Here is a 21,623-nt window from a genome sequence, read left to right on the forward strand (position 1 = left end):
TACTATTCATTCTGTCAATGGTCATGGATGATGACACACCGGGTTTGTCATATTGTGAGCCACAAAGCCAAGGACACTTCTGAGCTATGGTGTTTTGGCCTTAATTCTGTATTTGAGATCCAGGACAAAATAATCCCTGCTATATGCCTTCCTTCCATGAGCTGGAGTCCTCTTTCATGAAGAGAAAATACTTCTCCAGTTGGACATCTCAAGAAGCCAGTGCACAATGATCTATAGTAGGGTTAGGATACCAAAACACCCTCCAGATGTTTTGGCTCAAGCCAGCATGAACAATGGTCAGGAATTATGGGAACTGTAATTCCCATAAAACAACTGGAGGGTGCCAGGTTGCTTACCCCTGCTCTGCAGGGTTAACATCCCTCCATTCCTCCTTCACCCCCCTCCCCCTCTTATTAGACAGTTAAGCAACTTGCATAGTAGGGATATGTGATGGGGGCATTTCTAAAGTTTGGACTGTCAAACAACAGTCACACGAGCCCTGTCAGGAAGTAAGGAGTCAAGTCAAGATGTCTGCTCCCAGAACCTGTTTCAGAAGCTCTGGAACTGATCTACACTAGTGCTTTTTATTGGTATTGAAGTACACTGTTAACTGTTGGAGCACATTACACATTCCATATACTACTTTTCTAGCATTATTTATTGCTTTTTATTCTGTATTATCCAAAATACTGCAACAGATGTCACTGTGTGTACTATGAGGTATAAATGTGCAAGAAGGATATAGTGTCACCACGATGGTTTTTTTAATCACTATGACACGAGGTATAGATTTGGCCTTTTTTGTTATGCTTGTTAGAATAGTTTGTCTGAGCACCTGCTAACTAAACAAGAGAGTTCCTCTGGGTATGTTGTGAGTTCTTTTTTCACACCATTGGAAAGTAGTAACCAAAGCTAGACCCATGTACCTTGAAAAGCAGTTATGACATCCAGGTTTGATTTGAAATGCAACTTTCTTACTTGCGAATGAATCACCGGAGGAAGCCATCAGTTTGACAGTCAAACTTCCAGAGACCATACATGGGCTGGGCTCTAGTGTTTTCCCCCAAATTTAGGGTGAATTCTACATCTCCTATGTGACTCAAAAGAGTGACACTATGCATGTAGAGACTATATGTTGGAGGGAAATGTTGTTTGACCTTTCTCATCTCTGGCCGGTACTTCAAAGATGGAGTGATGTAGAACGAGGATTTTCTGACAGAGCAATAATAAGAGAGAATATGCCTGCATGTTGCTCATTACCAGGTCTCTTCTAGACGCCACCACCTCCTATGTTTCTCTTCAAACAATCCTAAGAATCTAAATCACCAGAGCAAACAGATGGAAAGAGACAGAAAGGTTAAAAAGTCTTCCCCTCATCTCTTGCATTTTCCCCTTAAACATGTTTGATAGCAATATTGTTTCTTAAAAACAATATGACCTCATTTGTAAAACAATGCTCACACTAAACTAGTCAGCTGTTAAATATGCCCAGCACTGTGCATTAAGGAGGAGGCTTAAACCAGAATTTCAATTATTTTCTGGACACATTTAAAATTATAATACTTTACCAGGCTGGTGTTATAGTTCATCCAAATTACTCATAAAGTATCATATCAATCTCTCACAACTGCTTATTGCTTACAGATCTGAGAAGTTAGTTGAAGAAAGACCATGGCCAGTGTAATGACCTTCATGCTGGCTTTGTGGTTTGATAGCTAGACGCTTATAACTGCGGAAATCTAATGGTCAAAAGTCAGCATTCGCCAGCTATAATGGTTAGTAGGAAATGAAAGAGACTTTATTTGGACTGCCATTTCTGTGGTATGCTCCTGAACAAGAGAGAAGGAGAGGAACAGTTAAAATATATCAGAATAAAATTCTATCGCATGTGTGATGGGAACAAATTTCAGTGATACATGTAGAATTCTGCCAGAATTCTAACAGACAGAGCCAGGTTTGTTCATGGGGTGAGCACTTACGCATTGCCAAAAAAAGAGAAAACATGTCATCAAAAAAGAGGACACCCATTTGCATTATATGTGCATATGCTAATTCATATGTATAGACACAAATTTAGACATAATAACTATAATTTAAATAGAAATACCATACAATACATACTGACCAGTTGACTATGTGCTTGCTCAGTCTGCTGTCCAGGTACGAACTATTGATGGGCAACTCGAAGGCCCCTTCTCTTCTTCTAAGTAAGGTGTGTGTGTTTTTAATCTTTAAACTGGACTTGGACTGGACAGCCCTCCAAACAGAGAATGCCTTCAAATAGAGGACAGTTCTCTGACAGCCCTTCAAATAGAGGGTTGTACTCTGGAAAGTAGGACGCCAGGCCACCCTATTGGTTCACATCAATTTTAAAAGAGCTGCACCGGATCCCCTGATGTGGATCAGTGGGTGAAAGACCTCTTGGAGCTTGCAACTCATGACTGAAGAGTTTACATAAAAAGAGGGGGAAACTCCCCTTCAGATTTTTGGGTCTGTTTAGGGCTTTAAAGGCAAGTACCATCACTTTGAATTGGGCCTGGAACAAAATAAGCAACCAGTGCAGGGTGATGTTGTTGATGTTGTTGTTATTGTTATTTCTGGTTTATTGAAAGGTTTTTTTGAGTTTTTTTAACAATAAAAGAAACCCCCACACCCTCCTTCCCAGTCATACAGTCAATGGTACAAGACATATAACAATATCTTCCATTTCCCATTATTCCCTCCTCCAACCATTCACTTTATTTCATTGATGTGTGTTAAGTTCTGTGTCTTAAACCACTTGCAGTTATTACTTTCACATCTGCTAATTTCCCCATTATGGGGTGTGTGTGTGTGAAAAATAAAGAAAAAAAAGAATGGGGGGAAGGGAAAAGAAAAGAGGAAATTTTAAAAGAAGGGAAGATATGAAAAATACTTAAAACACAGCATGATATTGATAGTGCATAGGGGTGAGATTGGGAGGAACATGTCCTCCACATATGTACAGAGTTCTAAAAATTCTTCCAAACATTTTGGAATTTATCTTTTCTTCCTATATCAGCCTGCCTAGGCCTTGAGACCTTCAACACAGGGCCTTTTCCAAGTGCTTTCCTAAGGGGGAGTACATTATCTATCTACAAAGGAGAGGGCATTTCATGTGGTGGTGCCACAACTTTTCCTGTGGTGGTGCCATGATTCTCCAAAGAAGTACTTCTGGCATCGATGTTATAGTCTTTGTGGCTCCAAAGAACATTAAGACTTTTTAAATTTGCCAAGGTGTTTTGAATTGTAATATTTCTTCCTCCTCCTTTGTGGTTCTTATGGCTTCATCTTTATGCCTCTTGATTGTTTAAATTGTTATTGTAGTTTTATTGTATGGTATATATATTGGTGTCGTGAATTGTGTTCATGGCTTTGTATGCTATCCTAGAGACCATTTGGATCTAGGGCGGCTTAAGAAATATTTTAAATAAAATAAAATTGAAAATAACAATACAGTCCCTCTCACAAATATCCTATTGCCCTAGCGTAGTAATTTGGGGGTTGGGGGGTTGGGATGAACTCAGCTCTGTTGGATGGTTCCAATCAAAGAGAGGAAGAGCAACCTGTGGTGGTACACTCTTGACCAGCATCTTGTGACATCACAAGCACACCTCACCACCTTTCTCCTGTTTAGTCATGCTTGTGAATTCTGTATGCGCCTCTTTAGAAGTGGAGAGGCAAGGCTGACTGCTGGACCTGGTGCTGGATTTGCTGGTGAGCAAGGAAAGTTTCCCAGTAGCAACATATGGCTGTGAGAGCTGGACTATAAAAAAGGCTGAGCTCCGAAGAATCGATGCCTTCAAACTGTGGTGCTGGAGAAGACTCTTACGAGTCCCCTGGACTGCAAGGAGGTCAAATTAGTCAATCCTAAAGGAAATCAACCCTGAGTGCTCATTGGAAGGACAGATACTGAAGCTGAAGTTCAAATATTTTGGCCACCTAATGTGAAGAGAAAACTCCCTGGAAAAGACCCTGATGCTGGGAAAGATTCAAGGCAAAAGGAGAAGGGGACGGCAGAGGATGAGATGGCTAGATAGCATCACCGATGCAATGAATATAAACCTGAGCACACTCCGGGAGAGAGCGGAGGACAGGAAGGCCTGGCGTGCTATGGTCCATGGGGTCACGAAGAGTCGGACACGACTTAACGACTGAACAACAACAAAGGAAATTTGCAAAGCTAGGCTGACACCATGGGTAAAGAACCCATAGTAACCGCTGAAAAATTCTATGGCTGTCATCACTTCTAGCTATCTAGAGACATCATAGAATAGTAGGGTTGGAAGGGACCTATAAGACCATCAAGTCCAACCCCCAAGGAACTAATGCTGAAGAACTAATAATAATTCTATAACAAGTTGGATCTACAACATAATTTGGTTGTGTGGGCTGCTGCTTTGATTCCAGGAACTCCATTCCATTCCTCCTCCCACACAGGTTTCCTTTTTTCACCTCCAACTATCAGTCAGTAATCCCCACCCCACCCCAAGGTTTTTTTACCCTAAATATTTTTTGTACTTCTGCAAACCTAGGGTTACCCTGAGTTTGCTGATACCTCCCTCTTGTGCATTTTCCATTTCCCTGCACAAGGACCAGCACTTGAACTGAGGTTGTTATTAGTATATGACAATAAGCATCTATTTAAGTGCATTTCAAGTCTTCAGAAATCCTTAAAACAGTTCAAACGAGATATGCCAAACACAGTGCTATTTTTCCCATATTTCTGATGGGGTGGGTGAGCCTGGGAGATAGTGCCTTTCCTAAGGTCACGGAGTGAGTTTGCGTGGCAAAAGTGAAATTTGAACCAGGGTCTTCTAGCTGATGTCACTGCAGCTCTCTCATAGTTAAGTAGTCATTTTTGAAATTCTTCTTCTTCTGGTTATGAATGATGATAATAAAGTTAAAAGCTATTTTGAAAGTAGCACTAACCAAGAGAAGTCATCTGATACAGACCATATGTAAGCATTTTAATATAATTGCGTCAAAGGTCAACAGCGCTTATTTTTCTAAGGTGAATAATGCAGCGTTGGGGAGAGATCTAATTTTAGAATAGGAAATGTTGTGCTGTATGCAGAATTCTTGACTCTGATAAAGAGTCTTACGGAGAAAATGCTGATCTTACACTGTGTTATTGGATACATTTTCCTTTTCAAGGGGCCGAGGTTTCTCTCTCTCTCCTCCCCCGCCCCCCGCTCCCATTTGTAAATATTCTAAAACCAGGTGAACGTGAGATGAAGTGAGCTTCCTTCACTCATTTTACACGTTCATGGGGAAGCGTGTACACTGAGGCAGGATTTCAGAGTTTTCGCTCTGCAAAAATCAAAATGCTGAAGTATCCATAATCTGCACTCTCCGCCTTCTGTTGTTTAACATATAAACACATTTCCTCGCTATCAAGCAAGCTTTCCAGCAATACAACAGCAAACAAATTCTTCAGGAGGATCTTTAATTATTCATTTGTCTCCACTATTTTTGTGCTACTTTTCATAAATGTTAATCTTTATTATTATTGCCTTAGCAGGAACACACACACCCGCCCGAAATAATAATAAAATAAAATAACAGTAGAGAAAGACCTGTTTTTAACATGACCTCTCAGCCTGACATGGATAAGCATTGGTAGCTATTTGTTTCCCCATCTACAGTTTTTATACAGCTTCTATCAAACTGAAAGGTGTTTTTTCTTAGTAGCTACTTATTTTAAATGTACAAAACCCTTGTGTGTAATTCCATTAGCTGCCCTACAGCATTGCAATCTACAGTTTCCCTGAGGCTGTTGTGAAATATTGATGAAATCCTTGCTTTTGTGGCGTCCTCTGATACACTAAACAGTTGTCTGATGTTAGTTGAACTTGAATGGATCTGTTCAGAGCTGTTTCAGCAGTGACTTCAAAGGCTGTAAGGCTGTTACTTTTTTTTTTTTTACAGACTGAAGTTTCAAAGCCTTACTATGTGGTACTTCTTTAAAAAACAACAACCAAGTTCATATCAAATAAACCATATAATGGCAGGAGTCATTATTATGTGCACAACTATCTCTCTGTATTGACACACACACTTTTTTATCAGTAGCGTGTGGTTTTTTATATTTGTACGAAGTAGCTCAGAATTATCATGAAAAATAAATTTTGAACTCGGTATAAACGGCAGGCCACCAAGAGACTGGAATGTCATCAACTCCTATGGTTCTTAAAATATTAAACAGGTTATCCCATAGGCTTGCATAGGTGGTCAGATACAAAGGTGAACAAGGTTCCTGTACTTTTAATGATTGCGCCAGAAAATGTTTTTGGCATGTAGTGCCCTTAGGGCGGTTCACATAACCACCCCACACATATAGAACAAGCATGGGATGGGCAAACAAGCTATTTTGCAATTTGAACGCATTTTCAGAGAACACGTTCTTCTGCTCGAGTCCATGTTCAGGTTGCAAACGGGCCATGTTTGCATGATTTGCGAAAATGAAATCTCGTATATCCTTAAAGGAGTGCATGATGGGCAGCTGCATACAACAGCCCTCTGCTGGCGATGTGTGCTGTGGCCATGCTCTCTGCCACCGCGTGGAAATGCTTCCCTCACCATCCACCCATTTGGCTGGAGCGGGAAAGAATCTCTACACATACTGATGTACATGCATAAAGCGTACATCAGTACACATGGATAGCCCTTTGCCATGCTGGCTGAACATAGAGGGGAAAGCACTTCTGCTCTGGGCGACAGTGGCTGGAGGTACGGCAGGCCTAGCTCACACATACTTTCAGCACGTAGGGGGCTAGCATGAAACTCCAGGTCAGGGGGTGCTGAGGAAAGTGAAACCTGCTGGAATTCTCGCTTTTGCACATTGAAGAGGATTGTTTGGTCTGTTGCACCCAGCAAGGTTATAGAAAAATCCCCGAAGAAGTGCAGGTGTTGGTTTTATTCAGCCGGACCCAGGGATATTTAGCTGCTTGATCGGTGGGTTAGAGAAATGGGAGTTGCTCTATATTTCAAGGTGATGATTCCCCATTCCTCTTGACAAACCCCTGTTGTTCAAGCTTTTTGTTGTGGCTTTCTCTCCAGCAGGAAGCCACCCATGTTTTCTGTGGACATAGCAATTAAGGGCAGCTGCACAGTCTGTGACTCTTTCGGTCTGCCTGGAGGCTCCCCCTTGTGGCAAATAAGTTGTCTGTCTCGCCTGAGCAGAACAAAACTTTTGGCTCTGCATCAGCACACTTACTGCAGCCTTCCTCAACCTGGTGCCCTCCAGAGGTTTTGGAATTCAACTTGCATCAGCCTCACCCAGTATGGCCGATGCTCAGGAATGCTGGATGTTGTCCAAAACGTCCGGAGGTGACCAGGTTGGAGATGGCCGCCCAACAACAAGGAACGAATTGCTACAGCAAGAAGGGAAAAATAGAAACTGCAGGTAGCGACATTGCATACCTTGGCTCTGAGGTCTCCAGCATGGCACCCATGGGCACCCTGTGCCCGCAGACACCTCCCTTGATGCCCGCCAGGCTCCCTGAATCTCCTGATATTTATTTGATTTCTCACAATTTTTTTAAAGAATCGACTGGGAGGCTGGCATGCTAAAAATCGAAGGTCTGCCCTCCAGCATCATGTTTGTCTGGGTTGAAAAAGACTGGCTTTGAGTTTTGGATCTCAGACCCTTCCTCTGTCGCAATTGTACTTAGGTTCTTGCGGAAGTTACTTTTCTTTTCATCTGACCAGTTTGCCTTCTGGGAAATCAGTGTTTTGTAGCGTGGTGAGAGCACCTACAACACTCTTGAAATTCCAAATGCGCTCACTGACCCAAAAAGTTTAGGAAAACCACTGTAACTCCTAGCATAACCAGGTTCAAAATTTTCTAGGCAAGAACTGTGGAATTGGCATATCAGCAGCAGCTGTTAGGCTGTGCAGGACACCTATCTAATTATTTTATTTTATTTTTATTTTTTGTTACATCTATATCTCACCTTTTTTGCACCAAGGAACCGAAGGCAGCTTACATGGCCCTCCTCCTCTCCATTTTATCCTCACAACAGCCCTGTGAGGTAGGTTGAGAGTCAGTGAATGGTTCAAAGTCCAGTGAGTTTCGTGGCTGAGTGAGTACTATATCCTGGATCTCCCGAGACCCAGTACACCACACTAACTCTCACCAGCAATAATATTAGAAATAATAATTGATGTATATAGCACCAGCAGTTTACTTGGTGCTTCTCAAACATTAAGTCCCTTTCCTGAGAAGCTTACAATTTAAACACTGACAGTGGACGATAAAAGGCTGGATGGGAGGGACAAGGGACAATATCAGTGAAATTGCACTAAAGCTGATAACCATACTTAGGGCGCAATCCTATGCATTTTTAGACAGAAATAAGTCCTACAAGTTCCAACATTCCCCAGTAAGCCATGCTGGCTGGGGAATGCTGGGAGTTGTAAGACCTCCAGCAAGTGTACTTTTTCCAGTCACTCAAACATGGTAGCCCTATTCATGCTTTAGCTATAGCCCTATGCTGGCATTTAGTGTAGGGCTAAAATGAGGAGGAGGATGTATGCCATGCCCCCCAAACATCCCCTGCGCCCAGAGGTCTGAAGAGGGCTTTGGCAGTGTGTTCAGCCAAATGCACAAACAAAGCCCATTTCAGGCTTTTGTGCTCAACAGCAGCTGAGCGCACAGGGATGTTTGGAAGTGGGGCTTGCGTGCACCTCCTTGCCCCACCCCCCAATTCAGGTCTACACATGGTGTAAGAAAAAGCCTGCATAGACCATTTGTGAAGGGGTAATGTGTAAATAAAGAGGAGAGGGGCTACACTGGTGGACCCAAACCTGATATCCTGCATGCCATGGTCTTCTTTACACAAAGTCTGTAAGGGGAGCCAGCTATATTCTCATAGAGTCCTCCACACAACTTATTTATTTATCTATTTATCTATTTATTACATTTCTATTAGTGCTATGCTGAAACCTGCCCCCTATTTTGGGGAACTTTTTCTCTCTCCCGGCGAAAGAGGCTTTTTTTTTTCTGCCTCTTTCACGGGGGGGGGGGGCGAACATTTCGGAGAATTTTTTCCTTGGGGAGAGGGACAGGGCTTCCACATACCTTTTTTTATGCGTAGGCAATTCTTGAGGGGCTTTCTGTCTATTATTTTACTTTTTAAAAAACACCCCCTGAACCTCCAGGAGCTGAGGCCTCTTCTCCAGCCAGGAGTTCTTCCTGAATGCCAGTTGGAGAGGGAGAGGCCACATGGTTTCCTGGGAGTTCAGAAGGGACTGCTGGGCTGGAGAAGAGGCCTGGGCTCCTGGAAGTGGAGGGGGTGCTTTTACAAAAATAAAAAATAGAAAGAAGACCCCTCAAGAACTGCCTACACTTTAAAAGGTATGTGGAAACCATGTCCCCCTCCCCAAGAAAGAATTCTCCGAAATTCTCGCCTCTCCCAGCCTTTTTTCTCCAGAGTTTTCATTTCCCACACACACACACAGAGACACACACACAAATACGAAATGCCGAAAATAGAAGAGTCGAAATTTTCGGCACAGCACTAATTTCTATACCGCCCATTAATCAAAGCTCTCTGGCTGGTTCACAAATATCCTTCCCTTTTTTCCTCTTGCAAGGGACCCATGGTGGCTTACATGGTCCTCCCCCTCTCCGTTTTAGCCTCAGAGCAGGTTTCGGGGGCCGACTGAAACCCACAATGGATTCACAGCCCCACTGAAATCTGAGCCACCAGCCTCCACTGGTCTAACTTGTGAGTAGGGTTGTAATTTTTACATCCGTTTCCTTCAGAGCTCTTGAAGGGGCAGAATATGGACAGCCTTTGTGAAGAATCAGGACCCAAACTATGTCAGAGATTGCATATATAGTTTCCTGAAGCTGTGTTCAACAGCCAACCCCAGCCAGCCGTTATGCTGGCTGATAACAATGGGATTTGCTATCAAACACCTCTGGAGGGTACCAGGTTGAAGAAGGCTGAGCTAGAGGGTTTCACCCCACATAGCCATTCCCACACAATTAAGGCTGCTTCTCACTTCACAATTTTCATCAGAAAATTCCCTATTTCAGAAAACGTTTAATATTTTACTTTACTTAGTTACAAAGTAGGTCATGTTTAATTTTTCTATCATTAGTTTGTATATTTTTAATAGTTTTATTGTAAAGGGGGGACTATATGTACCTAGGGATGCATGGATTGTATAAAATCCACACTGTCTGTGTTTGGCAGATTGTCAGGCGCCTTTTGTTCCATCGTCTGTTCACAGAGGGATTTGAAAATTTGTTTTCATTGTATAGAAAAATATGCAAATAATTCTGTAAGAAGGTTCACAACAATTTACATAATGTACCTTAGTATGTAACATTTAGCGTATTGTCCCCCATTCCATTCAACTTTTCCCCACGTATATTTACCAGTCTCAGCAGAAACTTGCATGTTTTCCTACAAATAAATTTGCTTAAATTTTGGGAAAGTTAAAAAAAAAAAAATCTGAAAGTCTATGGACTCCATGTGACCTGAGGAGGTCGATCCTCGGTGGATTCTGCAGGTTGGATTCTTAGAAATCCAAACTCATTTTAGTCCATCTTGAATTTTTCCAGCATCCCCATATATACCTATAGTAAACAAATGCTTGTTTTCCAGTAGGGATACCCAAGTATCTCATATCAGCTGACAATGGTACATGCAGGTTAATGCTTTTCTCAGGAAAGTACACCAAATGTGTGAATTTTTTTTTTTTTTTAAGAAAGAAAGTGTGTGTGTGTGTGTGTGTGTGTTAAAAAATAGAAACTGTGCTACTTAAAAAAAGAGACTGTGTTAATTAAAAAAAAGAAACGGTGTTAATTTTTTAAAAATAGAAACTGTGTTGTTGTTGTTTTTAAAATAGAAAATACGTTAATTTTTTTAAAAAATGGTGGGGAACATGTAACTCTCTAACTGCTGTTGAGCTGCAACTCCCATGAGCCCCAGCTAGCACAGGCATTGGTTAGGAATGCTGGGAATTGCAGTCCAACAACATCTGGAGGCCCACACATTCTCCATCTCTGCTTTAGAGGTCAAAATCTGCAAATTATTTATTTGCAGCATTTCTAGTCCATGGTGATGTGGTTTACATACCACAAAACAATTAAAAAACATTGCTGTGCCACACCCTCATTAATTTCAATGGGATTTCACAGGAGTTCCAAACAAGGCACATTGAAATGGATGGGAGGGGTGCAGGGGGACAACCCTGCAGCTCAGTGAGACTTACTTCCAGGTAAGTGTATATAGGACAGCAGTCACAGTAGAGTTAAAAAATGGATTTTCCTACCAGAGCTAGTTTATCTTTTTTCTGCTTTTTTGAAACAAAACAAAAAACGAAAGAACATGATAAATCTGCAACCATGAACTAAAACAATATAAGCCGGTTTAGGATTTGCCTTTGGTTTGCTAATGTAGTTAGACATTTTCAAGAGAAAGCAATGAGAAGTGGTCATTATCCATTATCTGCATGAAATATTTTAAAGAAAGAAAACAGTCTTATGCCAAAAATAGAAAAACAAAAGATATTCCTTCCAGAAGCAAAGGAAACAAGATCACGTCCAAGCACTGTGAGATGGCTTTCATAGCCATGTTGTTTTAAGGGAAATTGGGATGTATTAATGAAAAAATGCAGATGGCATGTATGTGCTTTGCGTGGATTAGGAATGTTTTTCTGGAGGACAATCATTCACTGTCCCTTTCTTTAGCTAAAACTATAATTTCCAGACTTGGAGAGAGAGAGAGAGAGAGAGAGAGATTGAGAGAGAGCCACGTATGTATATATTTGAAGAAATCTTGCTGTAAGTGGGAAAAGGGACTGAAAATCACAGTTGCTGGTGAAAAACCTAATATAAAAAGTGCACTTTTTAAAAACCAAAAAGAAAAATTAGGCCCTATGCATTGAAATTCAGAAATGAATAATTATATAATCTCAAAGGATAACTCAGTTCAAGGGAAGAACTATGATGTTGAACTGATTAACCACCTGATCCTGTGAGCTGTTTAGCCAAGACAAGTGGCTCAAATGTGACGTAAAGATCCACTTTAAAAGGACAACTTGGACTGGTGTCAAGGGAGAGACACTGTCACCTATGCCACACTGACATCAATGCATTGCTCCAGGGGTTAAGGGACAACATCACAAAGAGCACATTACAGTAACCCAACCTAGATGTAACTAACACATATGACACCTGGCCATAGTCATAGGTGATGAATTAAATGATATCTAGAGATGGGTGAGAAATTTGTTCCGTCCAAAGTTTTATGCGAATTTACCAAGTTCACACCTGCTCAACCAATGAGTAAACCGCAACAGAGTTGAATGCCAGTATTCACACTTTCCCCAAAGTTAGCACTACAGTTCTGGGGAATCCCAAAGGTCCAGATTGAGACTTCTGGGGGGCCGGATTTGGCCCCCGGGGCCTGAGATTCCCCACCCCTGCTCTACATGAAGAAGGGTCTGGGTTCATTCCCTAGGATCTCCAGTTATAAAGGATCACATCAGGGCTGGGAGCGAGCCCTACCTGAGACCTTGGAATAGCTTCTGCCTTACAGTAGCCAATACTGGGCTATGTGGACCAAATGCCTAGTTCATACTGACATACTGCCTTGTTTAGTTAATTAGTATATTTATATCCCATGTATTTTTCCATCGTGGAACTCAAGGTAGAATACATGGAGTTCCTACATGGTATCCCATCCAGGCACTGATGAGACCCAGACCTGCTTATCTTCAGCAAGCCGACTCTATCATGTGCCCTTACACCAGAGGTCTCTGAAGAGGTACCCACAGCCGCCGCTGTGCCCGCAAGGCAAAGTTGAGGCCTGGCCATTCACTTGCAGAAAAGCCCCCTGATGAAAAATAACTGGAGGGGGGACCAAATTCACCACCCACCAAGGACCCTTGGGGCAACAGGTTCCTTGGTGGGGGGTGAGTTTTGCCCCCATCCAACCGATTTTCGGCAGGGGGGGGGGCTTTTCCTCTTTCTATTAAAACCAATGGATGAATCGCTCAATTGGCTTTAATAAGGGTGGGGGGAGAGAGAGAGGTCAGAGACAAGGGAGGGAGGAGCCAGAGATAGACAGAGAAGGAAGGAAGGAAGGAAGGAAGGAAGGAAGGAAGGAAGGAAGGAAGGGCTGAGAGAGAGAGGAGCCAGAAAGAAAGGACGGACGGGAAGGGAAGGGAAGGGAAGGGAAGGGAAGGGAAGGAAGACAGGCTGGCTGGCCGGCCAGGAGGGCAGGGATAGAGAGAGAAGCTAGTATGAGTTGTAGACAAACCAACACAGATAGAGGAGAATGCTTCCAGCACTTTTGTGATTGCCTGCCCCCACCTCCCTACAGCAGCTAATTTGTGATAGTGCCCAGGGTACTTTTTTAAAATGCCAAAAGTGCTCACAGGCCCCGAAAGGTTGGACACCTCCCCCTTAGACCAAGTCCTGGAAATCTGTCTTATGTTCAAAGAACAGGATCTATACGCAACATTCCCACTTGGTGAATCGTTCTAAATATTATGGAATAGGTGAGGTAAGTTGCCATTGAAAGGCCATTTTCATTGGAACCCCATGGCAAATGTAACATGCACTCCAGCACAAAGTTAACATCATGGATCCTCAGTTTGAAGTATTATGTCCACATACACACACACCACTGGGCTTCCCCACCACCAACACTTTTTAGCACAGCAACCTTCCGGCCAATGGCTAGGGATTATGGGAGTTGTAGTCCAAAATATCTAGAGTGTACCAACTTGCCTATTCCTGCTTTAACACATCCAAACATGGGGAAACTTCTTTCCACAACCAGATTGCCCTTGCTTGATAAAGACATTTTTGTGCAATAAACTGATTGCGCAGAATGGCCTTAATTTGTTACTTAAGGGTTGTAACCATATGTAGATTTTTATTTTAAAAAATGCATGTGGCTCTTTCAAAATCTCTTCTGCTAATCAAGCATTTCAATGAATTAATCTCATGCGTTTCAATTTATATGAAGATTTACATATGGTGAAACCTTCTTAAGAAAATCACAGTGAGAATGCCATGCGCATTCATTAAACACCCTGGCTGTCTGCATTTTAAAGGGCTTTGGCTGTCTTACATAGAATGCCCAAAGCAGATGAATGATTTAGTGAAAGTGAATGCTTTTAAATATATGATATTAGGATGCTTCTTCTTTTTCCTTCTTTTTTTAAAAAGAAAAGAATCATGGCATTTTTAACCATGATTCCAGTGGGCTTCACCAGCTGTTGGGAGAATTTTTGATGGTGTTTTCCAATCCGTTGCCTTCCTGGTTTCTTTAGATCACGTTTGTGTTCAATACCAACAAACAAGCAGTCTCAAAAAATAAAAAAAAATAAAAAAGGATTTCTCAGCACGAGTTCCTCTTCAGTAAAGGTTACAGTAAACATGTCAAAGCCTAATTAAGCAGAAAAGTTTATCTGTATTGTGGGGGAAGGGGTTGCAACTGGCTGTTACATTTTCTTCTATCAGTTGGACCATTTAAGAGGACAAAGAATACCAGGAGGGAAAGAGGACTACAAGACAGAAGGAGAAATGCCCTTATTCATAGTAGTGAAATCAATGGTTGCATTCAGACTTCATGATAAACTGTAGTTTATTGCAGAGGTGGGCAGAAAGTAGATCTCCAGATGTTTTGGACTTCAACTCCCAACATTTCTGACTATTGGCCATGCTGGCAGAGGCTTCTGGGAGTTGAAGTCCAAAACATCTGGAGATCTACCTTCTCCCCACCCCTGGTTTATAATTACAGGAGAGAGCCTTGGTCACGTGTGCTCCCCCCTCCCTTCTACTCATCTGGTGTGGCTACAAGGAGATAGTAGCTTTCCCTTCCATTTCTTATTAATCACAATTTAGCATTATGTTCAAACTCTAAACTGTGGTTAATCTTAACTATGGTTTGTTGAAACAAGCCAGCTTCATAGCCCATGGTTTGAAGTTGGCTTGTTTCAAACACACCACAGTTAACATTAACCACAGTTTGTCACATTCAGATTACAGAACAAGCTGTGGTTAATCAAAAATGAAAGCTAATGCTTCCAAACTCCTCTTTGCGGCCATGTTGGGGGAGGAGAGGGGAAGAAGGAGTCCACAATCCCAAGACTTGCCTAGGCTTGTTCCCATAACAATAAGTTATGGTTGATTTAACTTGGGACTTGGTCAATCTGGGTTTTTAGAAATCTTTCAGCATATATGAAGGACCAACTGCAGAGCTGGCCCCTGCCAGCAGGGTTAAAGACCTTCTTCCTCAGGGTGGTAGGGTGGGAAGAATTGGTATCTGAATCCTAGAGAAAGAATTTGAATATATTGGCCATAGCAGGTGGGGGCATTTGGGCCCTACTTCAGGCAGCAACATGTCTTGAGTCAGCATCAACTACCTGCCTCCATACAAACCAGTGCAGATATGGAGGTCATAACTGGAGGTCTGGCTCCGAGTACCCTTGCCTTTCAAGGTGGATTGCTATCAGAAACAGGACCTTGTTGGTAAGGGCACCTCAAGCATGGATCCTACTCCCTTTTTTTTTTTTTTTTGCTTGCTTGCCTGAAGCTGAGTCTGATTATTTTTGGCCACTAAATATAAACAAATGTTCTCAGCCTTTTGATGGCTTTAATTGCTCCTGTTGGCTTTAATGTTGCTTGGAATCTTACCGTTTGCTGCTGTTTTACTGATATTGTATTATGGTTATATTTTAGTGTTTCAAGTGCTGTTGCAAGGTGCCTTGGGAAGCTTATATTGAAAGGTGGGGTAGAGATGTTTTAATAAACAACAAATAGACAAATCCCCTCTACTCAGCACTGGTTAGGCCTCATCTTGCGTACTATGTCCAGTTCTGGGCACCACACTTTAAGAAGGATGCAGACAAACTGGAGAGGGTTCAGAGGAGGGCAACAAAGATGATCAAAGGACTGGAAACAAAGCACTATGAGGAGAGACTGAAAGAACTGGGCATGTTTAGCCTTGAGAAGAGAAGACTGAGGGGAGATATGATAGCGCTGTTCAAGTACTTGAACGGTTGTCACAGAGAGGAAGGCCAGGATCTCTTCTTGATCATCCCAGAGTGCAGGACACGGAAGAATGGGCTCAAATTACAGGAAGCCAGATTCTGGCTGAACATCAGGAAAAACTTCCTGACTGTTAGAGCAATATGACAATGGAACCAATTTCCTAGGGAGGTAGTGGGCTCTCACATACTGGAAGCATTCAAGATGAAGCTAGACAGCCACTTGTCAGGGATGCTTTGACTTGGATTCCTGCACTGAGCAGGGTATTGGACTTATAGGGTCTTATAGGCCCCTTCCAACCCTACTATTCTATGATTCTATGAAATGCAAAGTTTTATGGTAGAATATATAGTTGGCATGCAGCAGGTCCTAAGGGCCTAACTAAATGTGATGGTAACTGCATCACTTGCAATCACATCAGCATCTTTTCTCTACTGAATTACAGGCGCAGGGTGATTTTTATTGGGACCACACCATGTGAGGAGGGGAGATGTAACCCTTTCCACCCCCACCATGATCATAGAACTGCCCCACCCAAACACACTGCAGTTAAGCTAAGAAAAAAGCTCCCATTGTTATTGAGGTTAGGTGGCTGTCATGGCTGTGGTTCTGAAATGTCCAATCTGCCTGATCCACATCTTTTATAAGCAACCTTAGTATGAGAGTAACCATAGCTCCCATGCCACTAAAGTGAGGCCTGCAGAGTACCAAGTTGGGAAAGACCACAGCATGAGACCTTAGAACAGGGGTCCTCAACTTCTTTTGGTTAGCAGGCACATTTGGAATGTTGAGAGTATTGTGAGTGCTCTCACAAAATGGCTGTTGTGGGTGGGCTTGCCCATTCATAAAATGGCTGACATGGTGGACATGGCTGATCACAAAACACTCATTTTCCAGAAGGCAAACTGCTGAAACTAAAAGAAAAATAAATTGCCCAAGAACCTAAGTACACAGCAGAGGTGGGCTCTGAGTTCCAAAATACAAAACCATTCTTTTGAACCCAAATAAAGATGGTGCTGAAGGGCAGCACTTCATTTTGCAGCATGCCAGTTTTAAATGAATATTTAAAATCTTAAGAAAAAATTAAACCAGGAGGTGCAGGGAGCTGGGCAAGCATCAAAAGAAGTATTTGCACTCACAGTGGGACCCACTGGTGACCCCAAGTTTGGAACACCACTGCCAGTTAGAGGAGACAATCCTAAATTTGAAACACCAGTATTTTGACTCCATGGATTGGGATCAGATTAGGTTAGTTAAATTTGGAACACACTGAAATCAATGGTAGAACTTAGTCATGACTTAACTTAAGCCCCATTGATTCGAATGGGGCTAACATAATCTGGATTCAACCCAGTACAAGGCAGACTCATATGTAACATATCCAGCTGAATTAATTGTGTGTCTCCAAAGATTCTCCATCTCAATGTGATTCTACATGCTAGTATTGCCATGTATTCAAATGCTATGTTTGCTGGTCATTCATGTAGCCAAAACTGGTGGAAGGTGGTGGACTGGTAAATTTTTATCTCTATGAATTGATTGCAAACTTTATGCCATCTCTGTGAAAATGTCAGTGTGTCTTTATTCAGAATATGGCCCATAATGTCTTGGATGGATTATTAGGAGGACAAGATTTTCAAAACAGAGAATTAAAAAATCTGTACCATCAAATAGAAAATGTTTTTCTAGTTTGCCAATTTAAGAATGTTTTCAAAGTATTCTAATAAGGATGAGTGGCTGCTCAGATGAATGGATTGTTGTAACATGTGTCTCTACCTTAGCCTTCCCCTACCTGGTGCCCTTCAGACTACAACTCCAAGCATTGGCCATGCTGGCTGGAGCTTATGGGAGTTGAATCCAAAACATCTGGAGCACCCTATATTGAGGAAGGCTGCTCTATGTAATGTGCATTTAGCACCACAGATATCAGTAGAATTTCTCCTGAGTGTATCTCCTGAGTGTATATCAGAATTGTATTTGTACCTTGTTTCTGAGCATCTGAAATGTTTAATTGGTCTGATCAAATGGCATAATACGGTTTTCCATGAAAAAATCACCCTTAAAAGCAAAAGCAAAATAGAGTTAGATGCTTTACTTCTACTTCTTGGCCAGTTGGCATTTTCTGGAATGGGCTAATATCCGTTTGATCACATCATTTTAATGGGACTTAAAATGATCTCACATATTAATTTTCTAACGGTTCCATTAAGGGATGGTTAGAGCTTTACTATTGCAACAGGAAAATTATTAACTCAAAACCTCTAGAAGTTATGAAGAATTATCACCAGCTGCCAATAAAACCCAGCAAGCCTAGCCAGCTTTTTCGCTTCTTGTGCTAACAGTCTATAAAGTAGAAGGTTAAACAAAAATCCAGTAGGGAAAGCAAATGCCAGAACTAGAGAAATGAATGTACAATGTTCTTATTTAAGTTGATCTTTCATGTATTGATGTTCCTTTTTCAGGTTATGTCCAGGAGGACGACTTGAAAGATGAGGAAGACATAAAAGAGGAAGAAGAAGATGACGACGAGAGCAATTCCACAGCCCATCTTCAGGGTAGCAACGACCCAGGCACAGATGAAGAGCATGATGTGGGCCCCGATCCAAAAGGCAGCTTTAGCTACCAGAATTCTCCAGTAAGTCATATCTCCAATCAGGATGTTGAAAATGAATCACTGTTGAGTGATGCTAGTGACCAGGTGGCAGACATCAAAAGCCTTTGCTCAAGAGAGGCACAGGATTCCAAAGCCAATGTCCATCCCAAACTTCCAAGTGAAGCACACAGTTGCATGGATAAAATGACAGCCGTGTATGCCAATATCCTTTCAGACTCTTATTGGACAGGTTTGGGGCTAGGACTCAAGCTGTCCAACTCTGATAAGAGGGGATGCGACAACAGAAATGGAGCAAGCAAAAGTGACTTTGATTGGCATCAGGATGCATTGACCAAAAGCCTGCAACAGAGCTTACCGGCTAGACCGGTTTCCAAACCAAATCTTTTCAGTTCAGTCCAGCTCTACCGGCAAAGCAGCAAGATGTGTGGAACTGTCTTCACAGGTGCTAGTAGGTTTCGGTGCAGGCAATGCAGTGCCGCCTATGATACTTTGGTAGAGCTTACTGTCCATATGAACGAGAGTGGTCATTACCAAGATGACAACCATAAAAAAGACAAGCACAGGCCTACCAGCTACTCCAAGCCCCGAAAAAGGGCCTTTCAGGACATGGATAAAGAAGATGCCCAGAAAGTTCTGAAATGCATGTTCTGTGGTGATTCCTTCGATTCCCTTCAAGACCTAAGCGTTCATATGATAAAAACAAAACACTACCAAAAAGTGCCTTTGAAGGAGCCGGTACCTACCATTTCTTCCAAAATGATAACTCCAGCAAAGAAACGTGTGTTCGACATTAACAGGCCTTGCTCCCCAGACTCAACCACCGGGTCATTTGCCGACACCTTTTCTTCCCAGAAAAATGCAAATCTGCAGTTGTCATCTAACAATCGTTATGGTTACCAGAATGGTGCCAGCTACACATGGCAGTTTGAAGCGTGCAAATCACAGATCCTCAAGTGCATGGAATGCGGGAGCTCACATGACACCCTGCAGCAGCTCACCACACATATGATGGTCACGGGTCACTTCTTGAAAGTCACAAGCTCAGCCTCCAAGAAAGGAAAGCAACTTGTTTTGGATCCCCTGGCTGTGGAGAAAATGCAGTCACTTTCCGAGGCGCCTGCCAGCGACAGCCAACATTCGAAACCTTCTAGTAATGCATCAACAGATTCTACAGCTTCTGCTTCTGAGCTAAAGAAAGAAGGTAAGCAAAATAAATCTGAGGAAGTGAACAAAGATGAGAAAGTGGTAAAAAATGAAGACTATGAAGACACTCTTCAAAAACCGCTGGATCCTACAATGAAATACCAGTATCTTAGGGAGGAAGATTTAGAAGATGCTTCAAAAGGTGGTGGAGACATTTTGAAGTCTTTGGAAAACACTGTCACCACTGCCATCAATAAAGCTCAAAATGGAGCACCCAGCTGGAGTGCATATCCCAGTATTCATGCAGCCTATCAACTCTCAGAAGGAGCAAAACCTTCCTTACCGGTAGGGTCCCAAGTTCTGCAAGTTAGGCCAACAGTCACAAATAAGTTGAGGCCTATTGCTCCAAAGTGGAAAGTTATGCCTCTGGTTCCTATCTCAACTAACATGGCCCAGTTCAGTCAAGTGAAGAAGGAAGGAGAGACCAAAAAGGAAGTGCAAAAGGACTATATTAAAGAGGTCAACAGAGCTGATGCTGCCCCTGCCTGTCAAAGTGAAGGAGAATCTCCCCCTCAAGCCGAGGTGTGCGTGGAGCCCAAAAAGTCAGAGCCAAGTCCTCTGAAGGAGGAGAACAAGGCAAAAGAAGATGAGGAGAAAGAAAAAACAAAAACAAAGGAGTCTGCAGCAGCATCTCTCAGCAATGGATGCACTTCTGCTAACCACTCCTCAGAGATGCCTTGTTTGAACCCACTGAGTGCCCTGCAATCTGTACTGAATAACCACTTGGGCAAAGCAAACGAGCCTTTGAGACCTCAGTCAAACTCCAGTCCCAGTTCAAGTTCAGTCTCTATGTTCCAGAAACCTAATTTAAACATGATGGAGAAGCCAGTTCTATCTCCCACCCCAACACCGACAAAACCTGCAGGCGTTACATCCAGGCGCTATGTGTTTGAAAGCAACGATCAGCCAATAGACCTGACCAAATCTAAAAGCAAGAAAGGAGAGTCTGTTCAAGCACAATCTTGCACTTCCCCACCTCAGAAACATGTGCTGTCTGACATTGCAGACATGGTCAAAGTTCTTCCCAAAGCTACAACGCCCAAACCCGCAGCCTCATCCAGAATTCCATCCATGAAGCTGGAAATGGATGTCCGGCGTTTTGAAGATGTCTCAGCAGAAGTCTCCACCTTGCACAAAAGAAAGGGCAGGCAGTCCAACTGGAATCCTCAGCATCTCCTTATCTTGCAAGCTCAGTTTGCTTCCAGTCTCTTCCAAACGTCTGAAGGTAAATATTTATTGTCGGACCTGGGTCCTCAAGAACGCATGCAGATTTCCAAATTTACTGGACTGTCCATGACTACCATCAGCCATTGGTTGGCCAATGTCAAGTACCAACTCAGAAAAACTGGAGGGACAAAGTTTTTGAAAAACATGGATAAAGGGCACCCCATCTTTTATTGCAGTGACTGCGCATCTCAGTTTAGAACCCCATCGACGTACATCAGCCATTTAGAATCCCATCTAGGTTTCCAAATGAAAGACATGAACAAGCTGGCTGTGGAGCAGCAAACCAAGGTAGAGCAAGAAATCTCCAGAATTTCAGTTCAAAGGTCTCCTGAAACAATAGCTGGAGAAGAGGACACAGACTCTAAGTTCAAATGTAAGTTGTGCTCTCGGACATTTGTGAGCAAACATGCAGTAAAACTTCATCTAAGCAAAACACACAGCAAGTCACCAGAACATCACTCACAGTTTGTAGCAGAAGTGGATGAAGAATAACTCCTAAGGTATGCATGCCTTAACTGCAAAAAGTGTTTTAATATT

General features: G+C 42.4%; 1 protein-coding gene across 1 annotated transcript in view; it reads left to right on the forward strand.

Annotated features, from left to right (window-relative positions):
* TSHZ2 (teashirt zinc finger homeobox 2) overlaps positions 1-21,623 on the forward strand; it is a 488,278-nt gene that overhangs the window by 295,895 nt on the left and 170,760 nt on the right. Inside the window, exon 2 of the mRNA XM_084854168.1 lies at positions 18,505-21,586. Coding sequence (XP_084710294.1) covers positions 18,505-21,578 — 3,074 coding nt within the window. The 3' untranslated portion in view covers positions 21,579-21,586. The remainder of the gene's footprint in view (positions 1-18,504; positions 21,587-21,623) is intronic.

The sequence above is a fragment of the Heloderma suspectum genome, chromosome 4 (genome assembly GCF_057233095.1).
Source record: "Heloderma suspectum isolate Gila_16-S chromosome 4, 16-S_ref, whole genome shotgun sequence".
Lineage (NCBI taxonomy): Eukaryota > Metazoa > Chordata > Lepidosauria > Squamata > Helodermatidae > Heloderma > Heloderma suspectum.